Source organism: Taudactylus pleione, unplaced genomic scaffold (genome assembly GCF_031769625.1).
Source record: "Taudactylus pleione unplaced genomic scaffold, aTauple2 ptg000607l, whole genome shotgun sequence".
Taxonomy (NCBI): Eukaryota; Metazoa; Chordata; class Amphibia; order Anura; family Myobatrachidae; genus Taudactylus; species Taudactylus pleione.
This window is the reverse complement of record NW_028285009.1, coordinates 1,003,844-1,024,479: the sequence shown is the minus strand read 5'-3', so window position 1 is coordinate 1,024,479 and position 20,636 is coordinate 1,003,844. Positions and strand designations below refer to the sequence as shown.

The 20,636-nt window shown below is 44.7% G+C and overlaps 1 protein-coding gene across 4 annotated transcripts in view; it reads right to left on the bottom strand.

Moving 5' to 3' along the window:
* Positions 1 to 12,570: 12,570 nt before the first annotated feature.
* Positions 12,571 to 20,636, bottom strand: part of QRICH1 (glutamine rich 1) — a 37,194-nt gene continuing 29,128 nt past the window's right edge. For all 4 annotated transcript variants that reach the window (XM_088453993.1, XM_088453995.1, XM_088453996.1 and 1 more), the window contains 6 exons: positions 20,288 to 20,442; positions 19,194 to 19,323; positions 18,350 to 18,458; positions 16,468 to 16,622; positions 16,283 to 16,382; positions 12,571 to 13,457 (listed from right to left, as the gene is read on the bottom strand). In XM_088453993.1, the coding sequence (XP_088310119.1) occupies positions 13,265 to 13,457; positions 16,283 to 16,382; positions 16,468 to 16,622; positions 18,350 to 18,458; positions 19,194 to 19,323; positions 20,288 to 20,442 (842 nt within the window). In that variant the 3' untranslated portion in view covers positions 12,571 to 13,264. The remainder of the gene's footprint in view (positions 13,458 to 16,282; positions 16,383 to 16,467; positions 16,623 to 18,349; positions 18,459 to 19,193; positions 19,324 to 20,287; positions 20,443 to 20,636) is intronic.

Below are 20,636 nucleotides of genomic sequence, written 5' to 3'. Positions count from 1 at the left end.
ACTGAATGCCCTTACCTCAGGTATTGCCAGGTGTTTTCTTGGCATAGGGACCACAGGTTCAGGTACTGCCAGGTGTTTTCTTGGCATGGGGTCCATGGCCTCAGGTACTGCCTGGTGTTTTCTTGGCATAGAGACCACTTCCTCAAGTACTGCCAGGTGTTGTTTTGACATTGGGACCACGGCCTCAGGTACTGCCAGGTGTTTTATTGGCATAGGGACCACGGCCTCAGTTATTACCAGGTGTGTTTTTGGCATAGGGACCACGGCCTCAGGTACTGCCAGGTGTTTTCTTGTCATAGAGACCACGGCCTTAAGTACTGCCAGGTGTTGTTTTGACATTGGGACCACGGCCTCAGGTACTGCCAGGTGTTTTATTGGCATAGGGACCACGGCCTCAGTTATTACCAGGTGTGTTTTTGGCATAGGGACCACGGCCTCAAGTACTGCCAGGTGTTTTCTTGGCATAGAGACCACGGCCTCAAGTACTGCAAGGTGTTGTTTTGACATTGGGACCACGGCCTCAGGTACTGCCAGGTGTTTTATTGGCATAGGGACCACGGCCTCAGTTATTACCAGGTGTGTTTTTGGCATAGGGACCACGGCCTCAAGTACTGCCAGGTGTTTTCTTGGCATAGAGACCACGGCCTCAAGTACTGCAAGGTGTTGTTTTGACATTGGGACCACGGCCTCAGGTACTGCCAGGTGTTTTATTGGCATAGGGACCACATCCTCAGGTACTGCCAGGTGTTTTATTGGCATAGGGACCACGGCCTCAGTTATTTCCAGGTGTGTTTTTGGCATAGGGACCACGGCCTCAGTTATTTCCAGGTGTGTTTTTGGCATAGGGACCACGGCCTCAGGTACTGCCAGGTGTTTTATTGGCATAGGGACCACGGCCTCAGTTATTTCCAGGTGTGTTTTTGGCATAGGGACCACGGCCTCAGTTATTTCCAGGTGTGTTTTTGGCATAGGGACCACGGCCTCAGGTACTGCCAGGTGTTTTATTGGCATAGGGACCACAGGGGGCAGTTTATGCAGCGAAGCCCTTAAAAGAGAAAACAGACACATTTGCACCTAAAGGACTCCATGATTATGTAACAATATCTTAGATTAGTACAATATAATAATGTACCCATAGCTACATAATATCACAATCCATTCATATCTATAAATTATACAAATTTTTATCATTTTACATTTCTATCCATAAATCATATTGTTACTTATTGTTCATGTGATATCTGCACAAAGTACTTACTCAGAGCATCTCATAGGACCAGTGTTACTGGAACTGGGCGCTTTGTCCTTATGGGCTGGCTCTGTGGAAAAGAATATAGAAATAGTACAGTTACTACTATGTCTGGTATATGTTTTGCGTCGTTTAGTCAATGGATTATAGTTTGGAAGTGTAAACCCCTATTCGTTCCTATTGTTCCTGGGTCAGTTGCTTCCTTTGCCTAATCTGTAACTGTAAAGACCAGCATATGTACATACCTCCCAACCACCCAGCATGGTAACTTGTGGTGTAACTATAATCTGTATTGCTGTGATAAGTGGTGATGCAGATTGTTAGTGCACAACTATGATAAACCAAATGCTCAATCTTTTCAATATAAGATACAAAAATACCTGGAGGACGAGGGTAAACAGCAGAGAGTTATGCTGGGTACACACTGGCCGATCAATTGATCGGCCTATATATCTGCTGGCCGTTGGCCAGTATGTACAGACGATATGTCTGCGAACCGTGTCGTTCACAGACATATTGCATTGGCTGTGCTGCCCAGCCGATGGACAGATACGTCTGCAGACATTTCTGTCCATCGGCAAGTGTGTACAGACCGCCCGTACACACAGCGGCAGCCGTGGGGAGGGGGGTGACCCCAATCCGCCTCCCTGCCAGCGGGACCCATGGCTGCCAGATAGATGATGGCCGTTTAGTGTGTATGAACAACCATCATCTAGATATATATTTGCAGATCACTCGATCTGCAGATATATCTTTCAGGTGTGTACCCACCTTTAGTTACTGGGCACCGGCACACTCAAAGAAAACAGGGAGACAGGAGATTATGGATGGGTAACCTACGTGTCCTCACACAGACATGTAATACCACAGGTGTAGCTTTTATCACTGATTGAGCCTGTAGTAGATATTTTTAACATATTTTAATTGGCAGCTGACTTTTAAATAAAAAGTAAAAGGACACATTCCAACCAATCTTCTAATAAAACTGATTTTGAATGTTCATAATGTTTGTTTTATTTCATAATAAATCCCTTGTTCCACCACAGTTATACCCAGTAACATAGATACATATGCCGTTACCCCTTGGGGGCTGTCACCAGTGTTTTGATGTACTTGGCCTTGCTCCCATAGGTGAGTGTGCTGCGAGAGTCTTCATAGGCAGCATCCGCAGGGCTGATGTGTGTGATCATCACCATTCTGCTCCTGCCACTCAGTGCGCCCTGTGATAGATAAAGCTCTGGTTATACGGGAGATCACTGAGGAATCCTTATATAGTGCAATGAGCAGTTTAAAGATCTACTACTATTGTTTTATACTATGTTTGTGAGAAACAAATGATTGCACTAATTACTAATATCATGGTTCATTGCAGCTATTATCTGAGATAAAATAACAGAACACTGTGTTAGGAACAATATTCCTGATGACTGGGGTTTAGGCATAGATGATGTGGCTACACCCTCTGTACACAGGACCTGAGCATTTACAATGGGGGTTGGCCACACCCCCATACACTAGACCACCCACCCCTTTAGTACCAGGGCATAATAGTCTCTTAATGGCCCTGTTTGATAACTCACATTCATATTCCTAAATGCTTATATCCCAAAAAGAAGTGACTAATTCTACTTATACATCAGCCATGGGGTGTATCCAGGGGCTTATTAAGAGGTGTCAGTTCGCTGACGGCACTCGGGGAAAGAGGAGGGGGAGTGAACACGGGCCCCCTCCTCTCTCCCCGGCCCTCTCCTCTTTCCCCAGATGCCGTCAGCGAACTGAGGGCCTGATTCAGAGCCGGATGCTATTTGCGCTCGCTCGTTCAGAAAAAGGGGCCGGATATTTAAATTGAGCGCTCGCTCTTTGCGGTCTGTTGACGCCTCTATGTCTAAACGAGCGAACGAAACATGCACTCGCTATTTTAAAAAAAATGCCCCCTGGCCGCTCGCATCCTACGTCATCTCCGCTATTTATTAGATTAATCGAGTACATCCAAAGTATGAACTGCTCGCAGTCCTTGTGGTAGGATTTTCCTACCGCAATCATGCGAGCAGTTCAGGCTAAAAGACAACCAAGTGACGTGGTCGATGACGCTGCTTTGTTAAGTATGCACACCCTTAAAACGCCCATTTTGACCGCTTGGCACGCCTGCGTTCGGATCTCCACTCCCCGTTTTCAAGCACCTTCCCCTGTTCTCACCCACAAACGCCTCATTCTGTCACTCAAATTAGCAGGCATTCACTATTTTGCGAGCACACGATTTCTGACCGCAATGACTGGTTCGCGCATGCGTATTACAACCCATAGGCATGCGCAGTTGTGCGAACATCGCTCGGAGCAAACGAGCGGCCGCTTACGAGCGGCTCTGAATCAGGCCCTGACAGCAGCAGTAAGCTCTGGGCACTAGAGTGTGCCTGAAGTCTACTGCGCATGCGCAAATCACCAGGAAAATGGTGCGTCAGCCATTTTCCTGGTGACTTCCTACTGCACATGTGCAAAACGCCGGGAAAATAGCGCTACTCCGTAGGACTTAGGAGTGGTAAGTAAAGAAAAAAAAAATGGGTGCAGGGTGTGCGGTGCGGGGGCCCCCCTAACCCGCACACTCTGCACCCATTATAAATAAGCCCCAGGGTGTATCTATAATGGGTGCAGGGTATATGGGTTACATGTCCAGTGGTCTCACACCGCACACCCTGCACCCATAACTTATACTGAACACTCTGCCAATGCTGCTGTAATAACCAATGTAGTCACCGGGAAAATGACATGGGTGCCATATTTCCAAAGACCTGCACATGCCCAGTAGAGAAAGCTCAGTGCCAGAACATAATTAGTGCATGTGCCTGTAAGAGAAGGGGGAGGCCTGCATGGAGATTGCACACAGGACCCTTCTCTCTTATCACTGTCCCTGACATCATTGTATTATCATATGTGTGTAGGAAATCTCATAGTAATGACATACCTTTAGCAGCCAGGTCAATTTGCTGTCCCGATAATTAATATGGCCGCCTGGTCTCTTGCGTAGCGCCATAATGCAGTTCCTTAGGGCCAGAAGGGAGCGGTTTATATAGCCACTTTCTTTCAGGGTTTGGCCAGTATTCTTAGTCTGATATAGAAACAGAAAAGATAATGAAGACACAACTGACTTCAGTCACAGTGTGGATATGGTACAAACACATAAACTATGATTAAAGGAGCGTACACACTAGACGATATGCTCCCTGAGCGATATCGTCTAGTGTGTCCCCGGCAGGCTGTGCTCAATGTCGTTCATGACATTGAGCACACCCGCTGAACGATATCATTAACGATATCGTTCAGCACCGGGCTCTCTCCACCATTCCCCAACATGCAGCAACCTGATGACATCATCAGGTTGGCCTGCATGTTTACTCGATGAACGATAATGACCAACGACCCGCGGGAACACACAGAATATAGGCATGCTGCATAGCATTTTAATGGGCGGAAGCTGCTTGTGCCTCCTATTCACATCACTGAAGGTAAAAAGTTGCATGAAAAGACGCTTAGCGCTACCGAGTCACATGGAGCTCCCGTGTTATGTGTAGTGCGACTTGTAGCGCACGGAGGATAGATGTATGTGGAGTGGACACATCTGTATATTCTTGAAAATACATTGTGGTTGCATGGGTTCTTTCTAGGTGCTCTGGTTTGCTGCAAAATCATAGTGGCAGGTGAGTGTGCTAGTGTGTGTATGTATGTGTGTGTGTATGTGAGTGTATGTGTGTATGTGAGTGTATATGCGAGTGTGTGTGTATGTGAGTGTATATGTGAGTGTGTGTATGTGAGTGTGTGTATGTGTATATGTGGTTTAGACTGTAATGGGAAAATTTACTAAAGTGAGAATTTTTAGAAGTGGAGATGTTGCCCATAGCAACCAATCAGATTCTACTTAACATTTAACTAGCCCCTTCTAGAAGATTAGAGCTAGAATCTGATTGGTTGCTATGGGCAACATCTCCACTTCTAAAAAGTCTCACTTTAGTAAATTTACCCCTAAGCTACAATAGGACAGATGTGATTGACAAATATTCTCTCCGTAGAGTAGATAACGGGCCTGATTCAGCAAGGGTCACAACTGTGAATGTAATAGCGATTACGCACTCAGTCTGACTGCGAAGATATGCTAATCCTCTGCGATCGCTATGCCATCGCAGCACAACATAAGGACGCCCACCTTACCTTACACACATCCGTAATACTTAGCAAGACTGCAAAACCATCGGTAACATCGAGAACCATCGCAGCCTCACGCACACTTGCACAAGCTCTGACCTTACTCAGGAATTGCTCATTTCATGGCATGCAGTGAGTACACAAGCTGCATATGGCATCACAGTGGATAATTTATGCACGTCATGCAATGGCGTTCAAATGTACTGGCACGCCTACGTTTCGCCGGGCCAACCCCCCATCACCACCCTTAAACGGTACTTCCTGTCAATCACTCTGTGATTGCCTACGTAGTCACTGTGATCGCAGTCCCGATCGCAGTGGAGTGTTTGCGCCCGTGCACTGTGATGCAACAATCGGCCGATTGCATGCGTAATCATAGTTGTGATCCTTGCTGAATCAGGACAGTGACAACTAGTGGTGAAGAATGAACACTGCAGAAGGATAGCAAACTAACGATAATTACCTCTTTGGCATTGCAGGGGGAATTACAAAGAAATGATAATGATATGTAAAATATAAGTGATACCTGGCATGCTCGCTCTGATCCCGTCAGGTCTACCATGTACAGCCGGCCCGTGCACACTCCATCATTGCTCGCCTGCTTTACGGTGACTTGTACAACAGCATGGGAGCGGGATGAGTTCTTATTGGCAGCTGTGGCTGCCTTAGAGCGGCGCTTATTCCCTTCAGTCAGTAATGCGATGACCTGAAAAAGAAAGTAATATAGATGCACCAACACTCTTGTGGTTACACAAAACAACTCATAAAGTTACTCTTACCCCCATGTGTTATAGCTACAGCAGGGTAACTACACCAGCGATCACATACTCATGGGCTCTGCTTATTCATTCACACATTAATGTTTTTTTTGCAGACAGCAATCCTGATTGTATTAGTCTGTACTTATATACAGTAACTTATTATCATTTGTATCCCCCTTGTTCCGTGTTGAGGAATCCCTTGTGGTCAGTGGCATCCCTCCCCGCGGTGACAACCGGTGTGGGGAGGGATGCCATGGGCCGCGCGCTGATGAAAAGGGGGCGTGACATTGGGTAGGTGGCGTGGTCTCTGGGAAGGGGGCTTGGCCTCGCTGCCCGAACCTCCCCGGCCCGTGGTTATCAATGGAGTGGTGGGGGGTGCCGGAGGTGCGAGTAGTCTGGCTCCCTCACAGTGTCAGGAGTCAAGTGCTGCACTTAATGCTACAGTCCTGTCACTGAGGGAGAGTCTGCACCTTGGTGTCACCCCCAGAGTGCGGCCCGCACCCACCTTGTGATGCCACTGCTTGTGGTGCCTTATAAATAAAAGATGATAATAATAATATAGACAGGGGTAACTAGTGGTGGAGCATGGATTTTGCATAAGGGTAGCACAGACTAATGATAGTCACCTCCTCAGGACTGCTGGGGAAGAACTCTGCAATCCCTTCTAGCCTGGTGTTGCCATAGGGATCCTCTCTAAGGTTCAAACATCCAGAGGACGGTCTTAGCAGATCCAGAACGGTGTCTGCAATACAAACACAACAAGTACTTAATCCACATTTACTGTCTGGAAAGATTCCGTTGTGCCTATAATGAGAGGGGGAGGGCAGAAAAAATGTGTCCATTCATTAAAAAATGAAAAAAAATTACTTCTTTGCTGCCATGGGGAAATCATGGACTTTGCAAAATGCTGGGCGTGCTGCAAAACACCATTGCAGGGCTCCTAAGCTGCTCCTTAGGGATGGCCATCGACCATTCATGATTCATATTCATCGATGGTTTATGGCCGATGTTGAATGTTTTTCCCATCGAAGGGGGAAAACCAGATGGTCACCCTCCATCGTTGGAAGAACATAACCGAATACTCATTATTATTTTATTTTTTTAAGGTGACGGGACACTGAGCATAGCTCTGCCCCCTGACACCTACAAAGCCATGCCCCCCGGTTCTGATTGGCTAATGGTTCAGTCAGCCATGGAATAGGGATGACCATCGTTTGGTGAAGCCATCAATGGTCATCCATTGCATAGTTGATTACCATCGATGGCCACTTTATGATTTGCCATCGATGGTAACCATACCGATGGCCATCCCTACTGCTCCTCCCTCTTACTAACCAGTTGAATATGTTTGTCATATAGGGATGTGACACCACAGACCAGGAAGTGGTGATCTCTTTCATTGTGGCTTCCTATTGGTCTGCGTGGTCATGCTGCTTTTGCTATATCCTATGAAGTTAGTGTGAGGAGAAGATGTGTCTGTGTTTATACTGCAGAGAGGCCGGATAACAACTTCCATCACACCCTATCTGCCCAATCCAGGGCTCTCGGTTCAGTAGGGATATTTCTCATGCACATATTATATGGACAGTAACTTATGGCATTTCCCTTTAATAAAGAGGGTATGCTGAGACTTGTAGTTACACAATAGGGGGCAACCCACTTGAGGCACAATCTAATAAGTTATTATATGTCTCACAGTTGGACAGACCCCCAGGCTTATGAGTTAGACCATTCTTTGTCTTAAGGGCCTAAGAACCAGTAACTAGAAGAGTTTATATAGATATCAGCAGAATGTTCTTGGGGCTGCAGCACAGTCCAAAATTCAAATAGGGGAGTCAGACCAACTGCCAGTGAGTCCCAGCCAGTGATGTTGGGCAGTGAGTGAAATGACAGTTGGTGTGACTCCCCTATTTGAATTTTGAACTGCGCTGCAGCCCCGCCTCTTACCAGGGAAGTCCAGGACCGAAGCATTGTGTCCCTCCTGGAGAGGGTCATGTTGGGAGGTATGCAATAGGCAAGGTAGGCAGGGGGACTGGACCAACTGCCATCCTAGATCTGCGATGCACCACAGTAGTAAAATGGCCGCCGGAGACCTCAGAGGAAGTGTGGCCCAAGGAGGAAGCAGCGCAGCAAAGCCAGACCTTAGACTGAAAAGGCATGCTGAGCTGAGGGGAGGAGCCGCTGTAACAAGGAAGGCTGCCTCCCCTGGCCGGCTATTAACCCACGGGACGCCAGCTCCCACTGTCGAACTTTAAGTCTCTGGTGGTCTAGTGGACACGCACGGTATGGGGGGGGGGGGGGGGCGTTACTGCCAGCACCTCTGGTGTCCCCAACAACCAGAGGCAACAGACTGCATAAATACGCGGATCACCGCAGGCGGTGACCAGCGACCTTACCTGTCCCCATCGATCCGGCAGCAGTCCTGGGAGCCCACAGAGCCCAACTAGTACAGATTCTGGGATCCCGCCGAGATCCCCAGATATGTACTGTCACCGCGGCGTCGGCAGGGTGGAGGAGCGGCAGCTTGGACGTCCCATGAACAGTCCGACGCTGCCGTTCTGACGAGTTTTAAAAGTAAAATAAAACTAAAAACTCATAAAATAAAAATAATCTTAGGGGTTGTTAATCAGCCTCCCCCCTGCGTTAACGGCACCAACTTAAACTGAGGTGTCTCTGGCTTGGGGGTGGGGTTATAGGGAGAGTGGACCCAGTGCATCCTGGGAACTGAAAGCTTTAACTGCACGGTGCCCGGATTTGGTTCCCAACCTATACCCCAAGGTCAACCCTGTGGACCCCCTATGGACCCTGAAGAAGAAATGGGTTTTCGCTCCATAAGATGTTCAATTTTGATAATTCCTGGCAAGACTGCCCTAGTCTTTTCTTTAATTTATTTTCTCTTTCCTTTATGTTATGTATATATCCTGATGAATACCATGCCACTGTTTATACGTATACGGACTTTATACATTATTTTATATAGCTATCCTCATTTATGCTTGATCGTTTGTTTCAGTAATTAGTATTTAATAGACTGTTACATGAAAAGCAGATCCTGTGACTGAGGTATTCGCTATCACAAAGCAAATATACATTTTGGAAAACTGGCAACAGAGAAATTGTTGTTTACCGTGTTTATAACTGTCCTATCTGGTGCATGATACCATCGGACCCCTGCACATCGCACCCCTCCTTCAGGCAGTGGGGTCACACCGACCTTCTACAATGCTGCAGTTGTCTGACCAGGAACCTGCAGCGCTGGAGAGATACAGCAGCAACATGGAATCAGACTGTTCCCATCACACCATAACTCCATTCCCTTATTAGGTGTCTCATTCTTTTTTTTTTTTTTTTTGAACAATGGAATCACTTCAGTGTGATATTATCAGTGATCTCCATTCACTTCTACTGAATGATTGACACTCAGCACTTCTGTTTTAGGGGATCTGTGATTTACTTGCAGTGGGCTAAACAGCTGCGTGACTCTCAACAGTTAGATGTGCATCCAAATGGTGTGGAACTGCAAGTCTAAGCATGCCACGTTCTGCAGTTTCTTAAATCAACAGAGTAACAGTGTGGACCCTGTCTATTAATTATAGCCCTGGGAATTCGCTCCACATCAAATGCAGGACTCAACCATCCTATATATAGACAATCTGATTGCTAGTCAGGTCTTTTTTTTTTCAGTATATAAAGTGGGGTCTGGAGGGGACATTTATGTCTTCATTAGTAATTGGGGGGGGGGGGTGTTATGTATATGTATGTAGGTATGCTCTTTGAAAAAGCCTCCAACAGAGAAGCGAAACGCGTCAGAAGTTAAGGATTACCACTGGATGTTCCATATTGTGGAGTGACCGTTAAGCTGTGGCCATATTTCCTTCTGTGAAGTCCATTTAAGGACAAAGCAGAGGTCTGCCAAGTAGAGATTGCTCACCTATAGATCATTCTGCGGGGCTGTCACAAGCTGACTTTACTTCTGCCCGGGTAGCCGAGGGCAGCGCACACTACTGCAGGTCTGGAGACCTGTGACTGTAAGAGCGGACTCTGCCATTTGTCACTTACCTGGATGTGTTGAGATTCAGATCTTGGACAGACTGTGCACACATACCTATGTAACAATATTTACCATCGATGGTTCAGACGTGGACTTCTAGGTCACTCAGTACAGTGCATTAGACTTTTCATTCGAGTGGCTTGCTGCTAGTATTATACAATCATCAGGGTATAATCGAATTTTATGAAATGTTGTTTTATTGGTAATGTAGCATTGCTGTATTTAATATATAAAGATCTATGCTAATTAAATTGGAATCTTGATCCTTTTAATTTTTCTACCATATCCAATATACATACCAATTTTTCATTAGCGCAAAACTATTTCTCTTCTGTATGATAATTTAGTAACATTCTTTCCATAAACTTGTATCATTTGTTAAATGTGATCCAAACTTCTGGGAGGGCAACAGGAACAACTTTGACCATTACAGAACCTTATGCAACTAAAGCTGGCCACAGACGTAGAGATTTTCTGTCCAACCATCCAACTAGGTGATTGGTTGGAATGAAAATCTGGTAACATATGGGAGTAACTGATGATCAGCAATTTGCTCCTAAATGCCAGAAAACAGATGAAAATGGCGTCAGACAAGTTTGAACAAATTGTTTAGAGCAAACATTTAACAAACAACAGTTTTTGTCCATTTTCCAGCATTTGGGAGCAAATTGCTGATTGTCATTTGCTTTCATACCTTACCAGATTTTCATTCCAACCAATCAACTAGTTGGCTGGTTAGACAGATAATCTTAAAATGTGTGGCCAGTTTAAGACTTTTCTAATAAAAGATGAATGGGCAGCTTCCAGTGGAAGATTGAGACTTACATTTATATTGCTCCATTAGAAAACATTTGGGAGACAGAACACCTACGTCATGCACACACAGTTAAAGGCAGTATGGCACCACTTTACCCAGAAGTCTGGTCTTGCTTGTCCTAGGCCAAATATTAGCTCATACCACAATTACTGCTTTCCTTCTAATGTTAGAAAGCAGCTGGAGACCTCCATGACATTCTTGTCTCAGCTTTATTGTTAAGGGGGGTATCCACTAGACGATAAAGTTGAACGATTGAACGATAATGATAAAATCGTTCAAAAATCATTTGAACATCGTTTGAAAATTTGGTCTTCTAGACATCTACCATCGTGCAAACATGCTGGTCAACATGACGATATCGTCAGGCTCAGCATGTTTCCAGATGATGGATGACCCTGCACTGAACGTCTGCTCGGTCAGTGCAGGCTCATCACACGACTGACAAACGACTGCACGATTACAATGTCGTAATCGTGCAGTCATTTTCAGATCTTGTAGTGGATGCCCCCCATAAGGCTCTTCAGCATAGGCTGGAGCTATATAAAAGTTAAATGTTCCACTACTTCTTTCTACCATTCAGTGTACACTGCACAGTACACAAATAACGCTGGTTCCCATGTGAGGCTGTGGACGAATCCAGAACACTCCGGGCCTGATGTATTATTGCGTGCACAGAAATAATTACCACTATTCGCCCATATACAGAATGGTATGTGGCATAAGTGCCTCTGTGGAAGTGACCTCCGTCGCTATAAGTGCGTGCTTGCAGCAGCTTATACTCGGTGTAACATATCAGTCTAAATTCAGATGATCTGTGTACACAAACTCTGCATAGCTGGCGATTTCCGACAACATGCCCACAGCGTACCCTCAATGAATTTAGGCTACATGCGAAAGCCACGATGTCACCTAATTCCGCCCAATCAGCAAGTGACATGCATGTGACTCCGAATGGAACGACGATGTCTGCGCTCTGCGTAGCCGCTAAAAGTCACCAGATCCAGCTGCAAATCAGACTCTAAATCAGGCCCTCAGCCACTAATGGCGCCGGATAAATGGTACCTTGGAAGAGACTGGCTATCCAGTTTATACAGTGGTGCTAGAAAGCTAACCCATAGCGTCTGGGATAAGTACCTGGCGTTATGGGTTAATGCGTTTCCGCCACTCGCGATAAGGGCTTGAACAGAAATCCACGTGCAGCTTATCTCGGGCTGCAAAGGCTTTAAATGAATAGCCCCAGCCAACCAATTAGCCTACAGTAATTACAGCGGTTAACGGTTTCCAGTCCAGTATGTTCAGGACAGGGCTAGCAATAAAGACAAAATATAATGAATGAATAGTGGACACAAATAAAATCAGGCGCTATAACCCTAAATGTTATATTTCCAGAGAGGTCTGGAAAATTAAAGCTTTTTTTTTTTAAACAGATTATTTGTCACAGACGGAAGACGCCATATCTCAGGTACACTCACACCAGGAATAAACACACACTGCGCTGTGGCATGTTAAAAAGACATGCTTGTCATTCTTAATAAAACAAAGAGCATTAAGAACAAATGGAGATATATGCATTATATCTGCAGATACACAAGATTATTTTACAATAAATTTACAAAGGCTCATACGCCTGCAGTTTTAAGGCCTTGATATTTGGGCCGGGGGAATAAAGTTGATATATTTAGGCTTGCGTGTATGTTTTTCTTCTCCCCCTTCAGAAATATTTGTATACACTTCATAATATAAAATATAACAGTTTTCCCTGCTAGCGAAAACAGAATACAAGTCTTTATATAGAGTAGCAAGAAAATAGTCAACTCCTTTCATAAACGTCCATCTTGTTACCCCCCCATAAAATACAGGAAGACAAAATGTAATTTTGTCTACGAGCGGCTTGCAGACCCCCGGCCGCATTGTGATCATATAGACGCTCTGTCCAGATTCTTCTACAACTTGGAGCTCTGAATACTTGACAATAAATTTTAATAGTGTAAGATGCACATCTGAATGTTTTTGTCTTATACTTTATTTTAAACAGAAGCCTAAAAGGGCTTCATCACTACACCAATTAAAAAAAAAAAAAAAAAAGAAAAAAGAAAAAAATTGAAAGAAAAAAAAAAAAAGTTAGGCATCTTCTTTTAGTGTAAAAGTCTGTACATGTCTTCTCATTACGTCGCATTTCGCCCGCGTTTGTTTTAGTGCATGTTGGTGGCGTTGGCGACCACAATGGCTTCCTGGATTTCACGGATGATCAGAATTCGGGTCAGCATCTGTTCCATCTGCTCTCGGCTGATTGGCTGGGTGGAGTACCAGATTGGACTGTTAGGGGCCACCACGGGCTCTGGTGTCAGATAAAAAGTGTCATTTCGACCTTTCACGCTCTGTGGGCTGGAAATGAAATACAGTTTACTTAATATATTACGTACCCTTTCCGATAAGTTAGGAAAACTGCTCCAAGAGGCACATTTAGAAGCCCAATTCGCAAAGGGCAAAAGACTAAAAGCCCAGCTACAGTTACCCTCTAGGGTTAGTGGCATGTCCCAACCATCCTTCTAAAACACTAAACATTTTGTGTGTTTTTCTATCACTGGTACTATTTTACAAACCAAAAGCAGCAGTGCTGCATAACCAGTAGGGGGCGCCAAGTCATTAACTGTATAAATAGCAGTTTCACAGCAGAAAATTCTCCATAGGACACCCAACATAGCGGAAAGGAGGGATCCCCAGCATACTAACCACACTGCACAAACAAAAGGAAACTGGAGGCATTGATACACTTTTTGCAGTGATATAAAAAGGCCCTCGCATATTTAGAAAGCTTTGCTTACATGTATAAATATGGTGATTATTTGACTTTTAAATCAATCTTCAAATGATTTATTCTCAATGAAGTACATGCTGACATTTAGAAAGTGACTCTGGACAACCTCTGAATATTTATATATATCTCTGCTTGGCCACTGTGAGAAGAGGTCCCACTGACAGGGCGCTATCTGAATCAGCATGCTTACATGGATAGTCATGTCAATCATTTGAAGCTTCTGGCGAAGGGGGGAGGGGGGGGGGGCAGACTGTAGGGGTACAGTTGGTAGCAGTGAACCAAAGTTTAGAAAACCCAAAATGCGTAAGGGGTTTTGTACAAAGAAAGCAGCACATGTGTGTTTTTGTTTTTCAAGGATTTGATAACAAAAAAAAAAAAAAAAAAGGTGTCTTCTGGGCATCACTGGGGCACAGCGTTAAGCGTCCTATCTATTAGATGACTTTTTGAACGATCTGACCAAAACCGGGAGGTTTTGGTCGGAACGTTCAGAAAGTCGTCTAATGGATAGCCGGCAAGGACCAGCGATGCGGGTGCACGCTGGGTCCTTGCCGACCCCGACTATCTGTGGAACATGCTAGTCAACCTGACGACGATCGTCAGCTCCCACATGTTCACAGATAGGAGATCGGTATCCTGCACTGAATGACGATCAGTGAATGCCGTTCAGTGCGGGCACTGCACCCGGCGACCTGAAGGACTGAACTCTAGACGTTCAGTTTTTCAGGTTGCCTAATGGATAGGCCCCTTAAGACAGTATCCAACATACAAAGAGCTGTTCTATTAATTACCCCGACTGATCCATCCGCAGGAAGAGTAAATCTGCCGCACACGTTGCAATCATATATTTGAATGATAAATTACCAAACAGTTACAATATTAAACTTTTCTGTTGAAAACCACGAGACTGAAGCTGGTGGAAGCGTATTATGTGCATGTAATTAGAGTATAACAAGTCTGAGACACTTCTACATTGTAGACTGAAAAGGTCTTTCCAGTGTTAGGCCCATAATCCGTTGCGAGCACGCGAGGCAGTGCATTAACTGACATGGATGCAAACGGTGTGACCTGTCTGTAACGCACCGGCCCCTCTGCATCCCTGCACCCTTCCCCAGTGACAATCACTGCTAATCAGGCTGCACGTCAGGGCTCCCCACCCGGGGGCTGCAGAGAGGAGCAGCGACTGTGAAAATCTAAATTAACAACCCCCCAGGGTGTACCTGGCAGCTGCTCAAAGGGGCAGCTGCTGGGGAAATCAACGTTGCGATGTTCTGAACATTGATAGACATATTAGAACAAAAAACAAAACAAAACACGGTTTTAGTTATTTTTGTAAAAATAAAAATAAATGTAAGATATAAAATAGTGCTGGATAAGTATTAAATAGATGTTCTAATTCATTAATAAAAATCCCCACCAATTTCGGAGGGTTATTTTTTGAAAATTTTTTTTGCCAGTTAGGGCCGTTTCTCGACAGAGAAAAAAAAAAAGAATGCAATATCCCTATTTTAGGCTAAAAATGTGGGGATTTCTTTCAGAACCCTTTGAACACCCCCCTAATAAGAAATTTTCGGAAAAAAACCTATTTGTAAGTTGCGTAATTTTCCGAAAAATTACTTCGCAAATTTTGGGCAAAAAATAAATAAAAAAGTCGAAAAATGGTTTTAATGTATTAGGTCTGATTTTTCGGGTAGCGGGATGGATGTGTCAAGTGTTTTAAACATTGCACGAGGTCGCAGCAGGCTTTTTTTAAATTGCGTTTTTTACGACACGAAAATATACTTGCACCCATTTTAACGTACCCCCAATTTACGTGGAACAGTAATTGCCTGGAAAGAAAATTGCTTTCTATATTTTCAACAATATTTTTTTTGCCCAAAATTTGCACGGTCATTATTTTTTTGGGAAATTTATCATTAGGGGGGAGGGTGTTCAAAGGGTTCTGAAAGAAATCCCCACATTTTTAGCCAAAAATAGGGATTTTGCATTGTTTTTCTCCTGGTCTGAGATGGAGAAAACTTTTCTCCAGTTTTTTTTCGCCTGCTTTTTTGGCGAAATTTGGCGTTTTCAGCAATGGCAAAAAAAAAACAAACAAAAAAAAAAAAAACAGATTTCGCTGCTAATTGAATACGGCCCTTAAGTGGTTAAAGCTGGAATCTAGGTCTATAGTACATGCATAATGGTGTAGCAGGATGAGCGATCAGAGGTTATAAAGAGCCCTTATTTAAAAACAAAAAACACTGTAGACTGCAAAGATAATTTCTTGCCTTCATACAAGTATAATAAGCAATGTGCAATAAGTATGAGAAATGTTTATATTAGTCTAAACATACTGTTCTAAAACAGGTCATACGCCAACTCGGATTCTGCATACACACGGAAACGTTCTACGTACCATTTGAAGAGGTAGAAATCATAGAGTTTAATGGGACATCGCAGTGGATTTTCCGGATTCTCCGTCTGCTCTGCGTACATGTCGTCTGTAACTGGGAACCCTGCAGCGGCAGAGATGGGGGAGGATAAGTATGTGGCAGGGGGGGTGCAGGGCTGTTACCGGAAACCTTACTCAGAAGACGTTACCTTTCTGCTGCCCTGCCTGGTGGATTCCATGCGCCTTCAGGTACCGGATGCTCGTGCTCTTATCCTTTGGGTTGGAAGGATTCTTTTTAGTTTGTCTCAAAACCTTGGAGAAAGCCAGTCGCATGTGCTGGTCCACGCTCTTCAACAAAAAATACCTGGTAGGCGGAAAAAAAAAAAAAAGGATCAGAATGAAAAGGGACAGAAAACCTGGTCACCGAAGAAATAAAATAAACCTGGAATGGGCAGAGGGCCAGGAAAAGTTATTAATTGGTTTTGTTTGGAAGGTTATAGATCCCGAGAACAACAGTGCAACACAACAAGCAGCAGACGGTCTCGTTACTCCCACTGAGAGAATGCCGGAGAGGACTGAGCTATTCCTCTAAAAGCTGCGGTCTTCCCATAGGAATATCTGATAACGATGCAAACAGAGATGGCTTTGAATCAATAGGAAACCTCAAATTAAATGAAAACCTGACAAAGGGGGTCATTCAGACCCACTCGCAAGCGGCAGTACGCTCGCAAGTGGGTCGATGGTCCCCACTGCGCATTCGCACGACGGAGGGAGCTCCGTCGTGCGCATGCGCGAGACCCGGACTGCAACAGCCAAGCTGTCGCTCCGGGTCTCGCACCAAAGGGGGCGTGCTGTCGATGGTGACTGACAGCACACCCCCTTTGATGGGCGTGCCTGCCAGACGGAGGCGTTCCCATGGGAACGCCTACCGTCTGAAGCCGGCCCCACTGACATCACTAGTGAGGTCAGTGGGAGTGATTTTGGCTCTGATAGAGCCAAAATCACTCCAGGGCTTGTGGCTAGGAAACCCTACCGCAGGGTTTCAGTCACAAGTCCTATGGTCGCGATGGTCAAGACCATCGCTACCATCTCCTTGAACGCTCGTATATGCTGTGGGTGGTGACCCACAGCTATACGAGCGTCCAGGAGGACGCTCCATTTTAATGGAGGAGGGCCCTGATTCAGAGCGAGCGCTCTGGTCAGAGCGTCCGGCTCTGAATCAGGGCCAAAGACTGGGAAAACTAAAATCAAGTGCCAGAACCCCCCATTGGGCTGGCTGCACCTATGACAGGAGGAGGAAGGGAGCAGCTCTGCCCGGTAAAGTCCCGTATGGATAAGAAAGTAAGGGGAGGGATGGACAACACACTATTGGGGGTCATTCGCCACGGCGATACCCCAGTGTCCCCCGCCCCCACCACCACCACACTGGATGAAGGAGAAGTCAGCACCTATAATTGTCCTACCAGCCCTGTCAGGAATTTTTACTAACAGTTCCAATATCCGTAACAGAGACTTACAAAACCTCTGAAAGTCCGTGTACAGACTTATCTATTACAGATAGGCCACTTCTGACACAAGGCGAGGGCATAATATGTGTTTGTTATAATTTATCAGTCGAAGGATCAGTTAAAACCTGTAAGACCGACCAATACCCAGACTTTTCCTGATAAAATGTACAGAAGGGTATACGGCACTAGCTTTCCCTTCACTATATCTCTGAACAACCCAATGGCCTAACAAAATGTTGCAGTTGCTCATCACAAACTATCAATGTTCATAGGATACCCCCCTTCTAACCCTAATCTTCACCCTAACCCTCCCCATGATGCCTAATCCTAACTTAAAGTCGTTTAAAAAATTAAGGTGTGTTGACCATTTGTGTGTCAACCTTTTGACTATGTCGACCCTTAGTATATTGACCTTTTGTTCCCGTCGACTTTTTAAACTATCTATAGTCCGGAAGCCTCTTTACACCCTGTGCATACAGCCCATTACACTACGCTTTGAGGAGCAGTTAGCAAAGATCTGATGCAGTTCAGTGCGAGAGGCCCAGATGACTACATTCCGTAATGCGGCTGGTAAATTCCTTACTTTGTATTAAAGAACATAAGTGTGGTGAGTAGTGTGGCCGGGGAATGGGCCCCCAGCTGCTTGCACTCCCAGAGCATCTCTTCCGTCACGTGGCTGGGGATTACAAATCCTGTAACAAAAAGACAACAGTGTTAGTGGTACAAAATAAAAAAAATAAAAAAACATACTAAAATCACTTAATATATCTGAACATATCAGGAGCTCATCATGAAGGAATATATTTGTATAACACAGCTATCGTGGTTTATTTTCCTATGTGCAGCAGGTGTCCTCCCTAAAATCCCATTACAAATTGTATGCTCTGCGCTCCACAGCACAGACTGCACTATAGATGCCCAACTGCTGTATAAGGAGGGAAAAGGAAGTCCAACGTGTAAATATCCTGTGTGTCCATCAACATATAATCCTGGTAAATGTCTGAGTATCAGTGTGCAACAGTCTCACACCCTACTGTGTACTACGGTAATCTCTGCACCGTTACTCAGTGGCTAATCCAAGTATCGCCCTGTACCGCCTGCATAAACTACCTTCCCGTCTCCTGATACTTACACCTAGTTATCTGTTCAGTGATATGGTACCAGACTTTGGGAGGTATATAGAACAGTTATGTGGCGTTACTAGACACACGCACTTGGTCATCTATATAGCTACCCCTCAAGACTAAAGTAGCTATTAGCCTGCTGCTCCTACCAGTACAATAGAGACCAACAATTCTATCTATACATCTATGAGACTTGCATTTTAGTCCCTTTGGCTAATGAAAGGGCTTCGGATGTCTCTACCAGACCTAGTAATCTTAGGTGTTCAGCATACGTCTGCATGAGAAACAACAAGATGCTCTTACCAAGGGTTTGTATGGAGTTTGTATGGATTCTTGGCTGAAATGTTCTCAGACTCTCATGGAGCCACTCTGTGAATTTGATGTAGTACAGATCTGAAAATATGTCATCTACTCGGCCATTCTCACACAGGTACTGGAAGAGAGATATTACTTATGTAAGGATAGAATACCACACATTGGAAATGCCTTATAACGGACTATTGGGTTTTAAAAGGGACCCTCCCCCTTTTTATGGTGGGAAAACCCTCCCAAATGGGTCTGATGCCATAATTCCGAAACATTGACGACATATGACATAGGAGTTTCTCAGGGGTGGGGGCGCCTATGTTTACCGAAAGGTAAGACTATAACTAGTGACAGCCGAATGGCTGTAAAGTGCAAAGTGCCGTAGGAAGTCCATAAGGACAGGAAACACATCTGGTTAAAACAGTTTACATCTATACATAGTATAAAATAAAGTCACTGGCAGGCGGTCTGTGTTTGTTCGGGCTAATCCACTGGATGGCTATTGATACGGTTTTCACTATTCTATAGAGCATTTGTCGGGGAAGGTTTAGGTGTATGACACAAGGGAGCAGAGCAGTGCTGATTATAGTGAAGCAAATCAATGAAAAATAACGAACGTCCGAGCTCTTTCTTGGCTCACGCGATGGACTTTATTTTATACCATGTAGAGATTGATGCGTATTATCCGGTTTCTCCAGAAAAATTGGTGTAAGCCCTGTTTACTGATACAACATTTCAGCTTTTACCCGTCCTATTTAATTTATGTGAAAAACGATTCTTTAATGTCTAACGAGTCCAATCCCCGGTAAGAGTCTGCTTTGGTATGACAATAAAACACAGGGACACTTATCGTGGCTGGAGGTGACGTAAGTGGAGACTTTTTCTCATGGACAACTTTACGTGGCCCTTTGGCGTGTCATGTCAAAACTAAATCTTTTTGTGTTGACGTCACGAGGGAAAATGACTAATGTAATTTACAAGGCAATCTTATAAGACCTTGGTTAAAATAAAAAAAAACTATCACCATAAATTCTAAATTTCTCCCGTGCGAAGCCGGGGCGGGTCGCTAGTTTTATACAAGGCGTACTCACCTTCTGAATGCAAAGGAAAATATAATACAGTATATCTGGATCGTAGGGCTCCCCTTCTGCGTTGCGCGCTTCTTTTGTCATAAGACACAGCCCGTAATTCAATTCCGCGACTGCCGAGGATATGAGATCTTCCTGAAACCGCAACAGCTGGCGCCCTAGGAAAACATTATGGACACTTATTGAAGAGGATAATTTACTTAAACAATAGAGAAACCCTATCTGGTCATACTATTATGTCTACAGCAACTATTAATGGAAACGTTTCAAAGCTCTACAAGCAGGATAATGGATCACGCGTCTCTCCAGCTGTTGTGGTGTCTGGCTGACAGGCGCATGCCTTATAGTGATC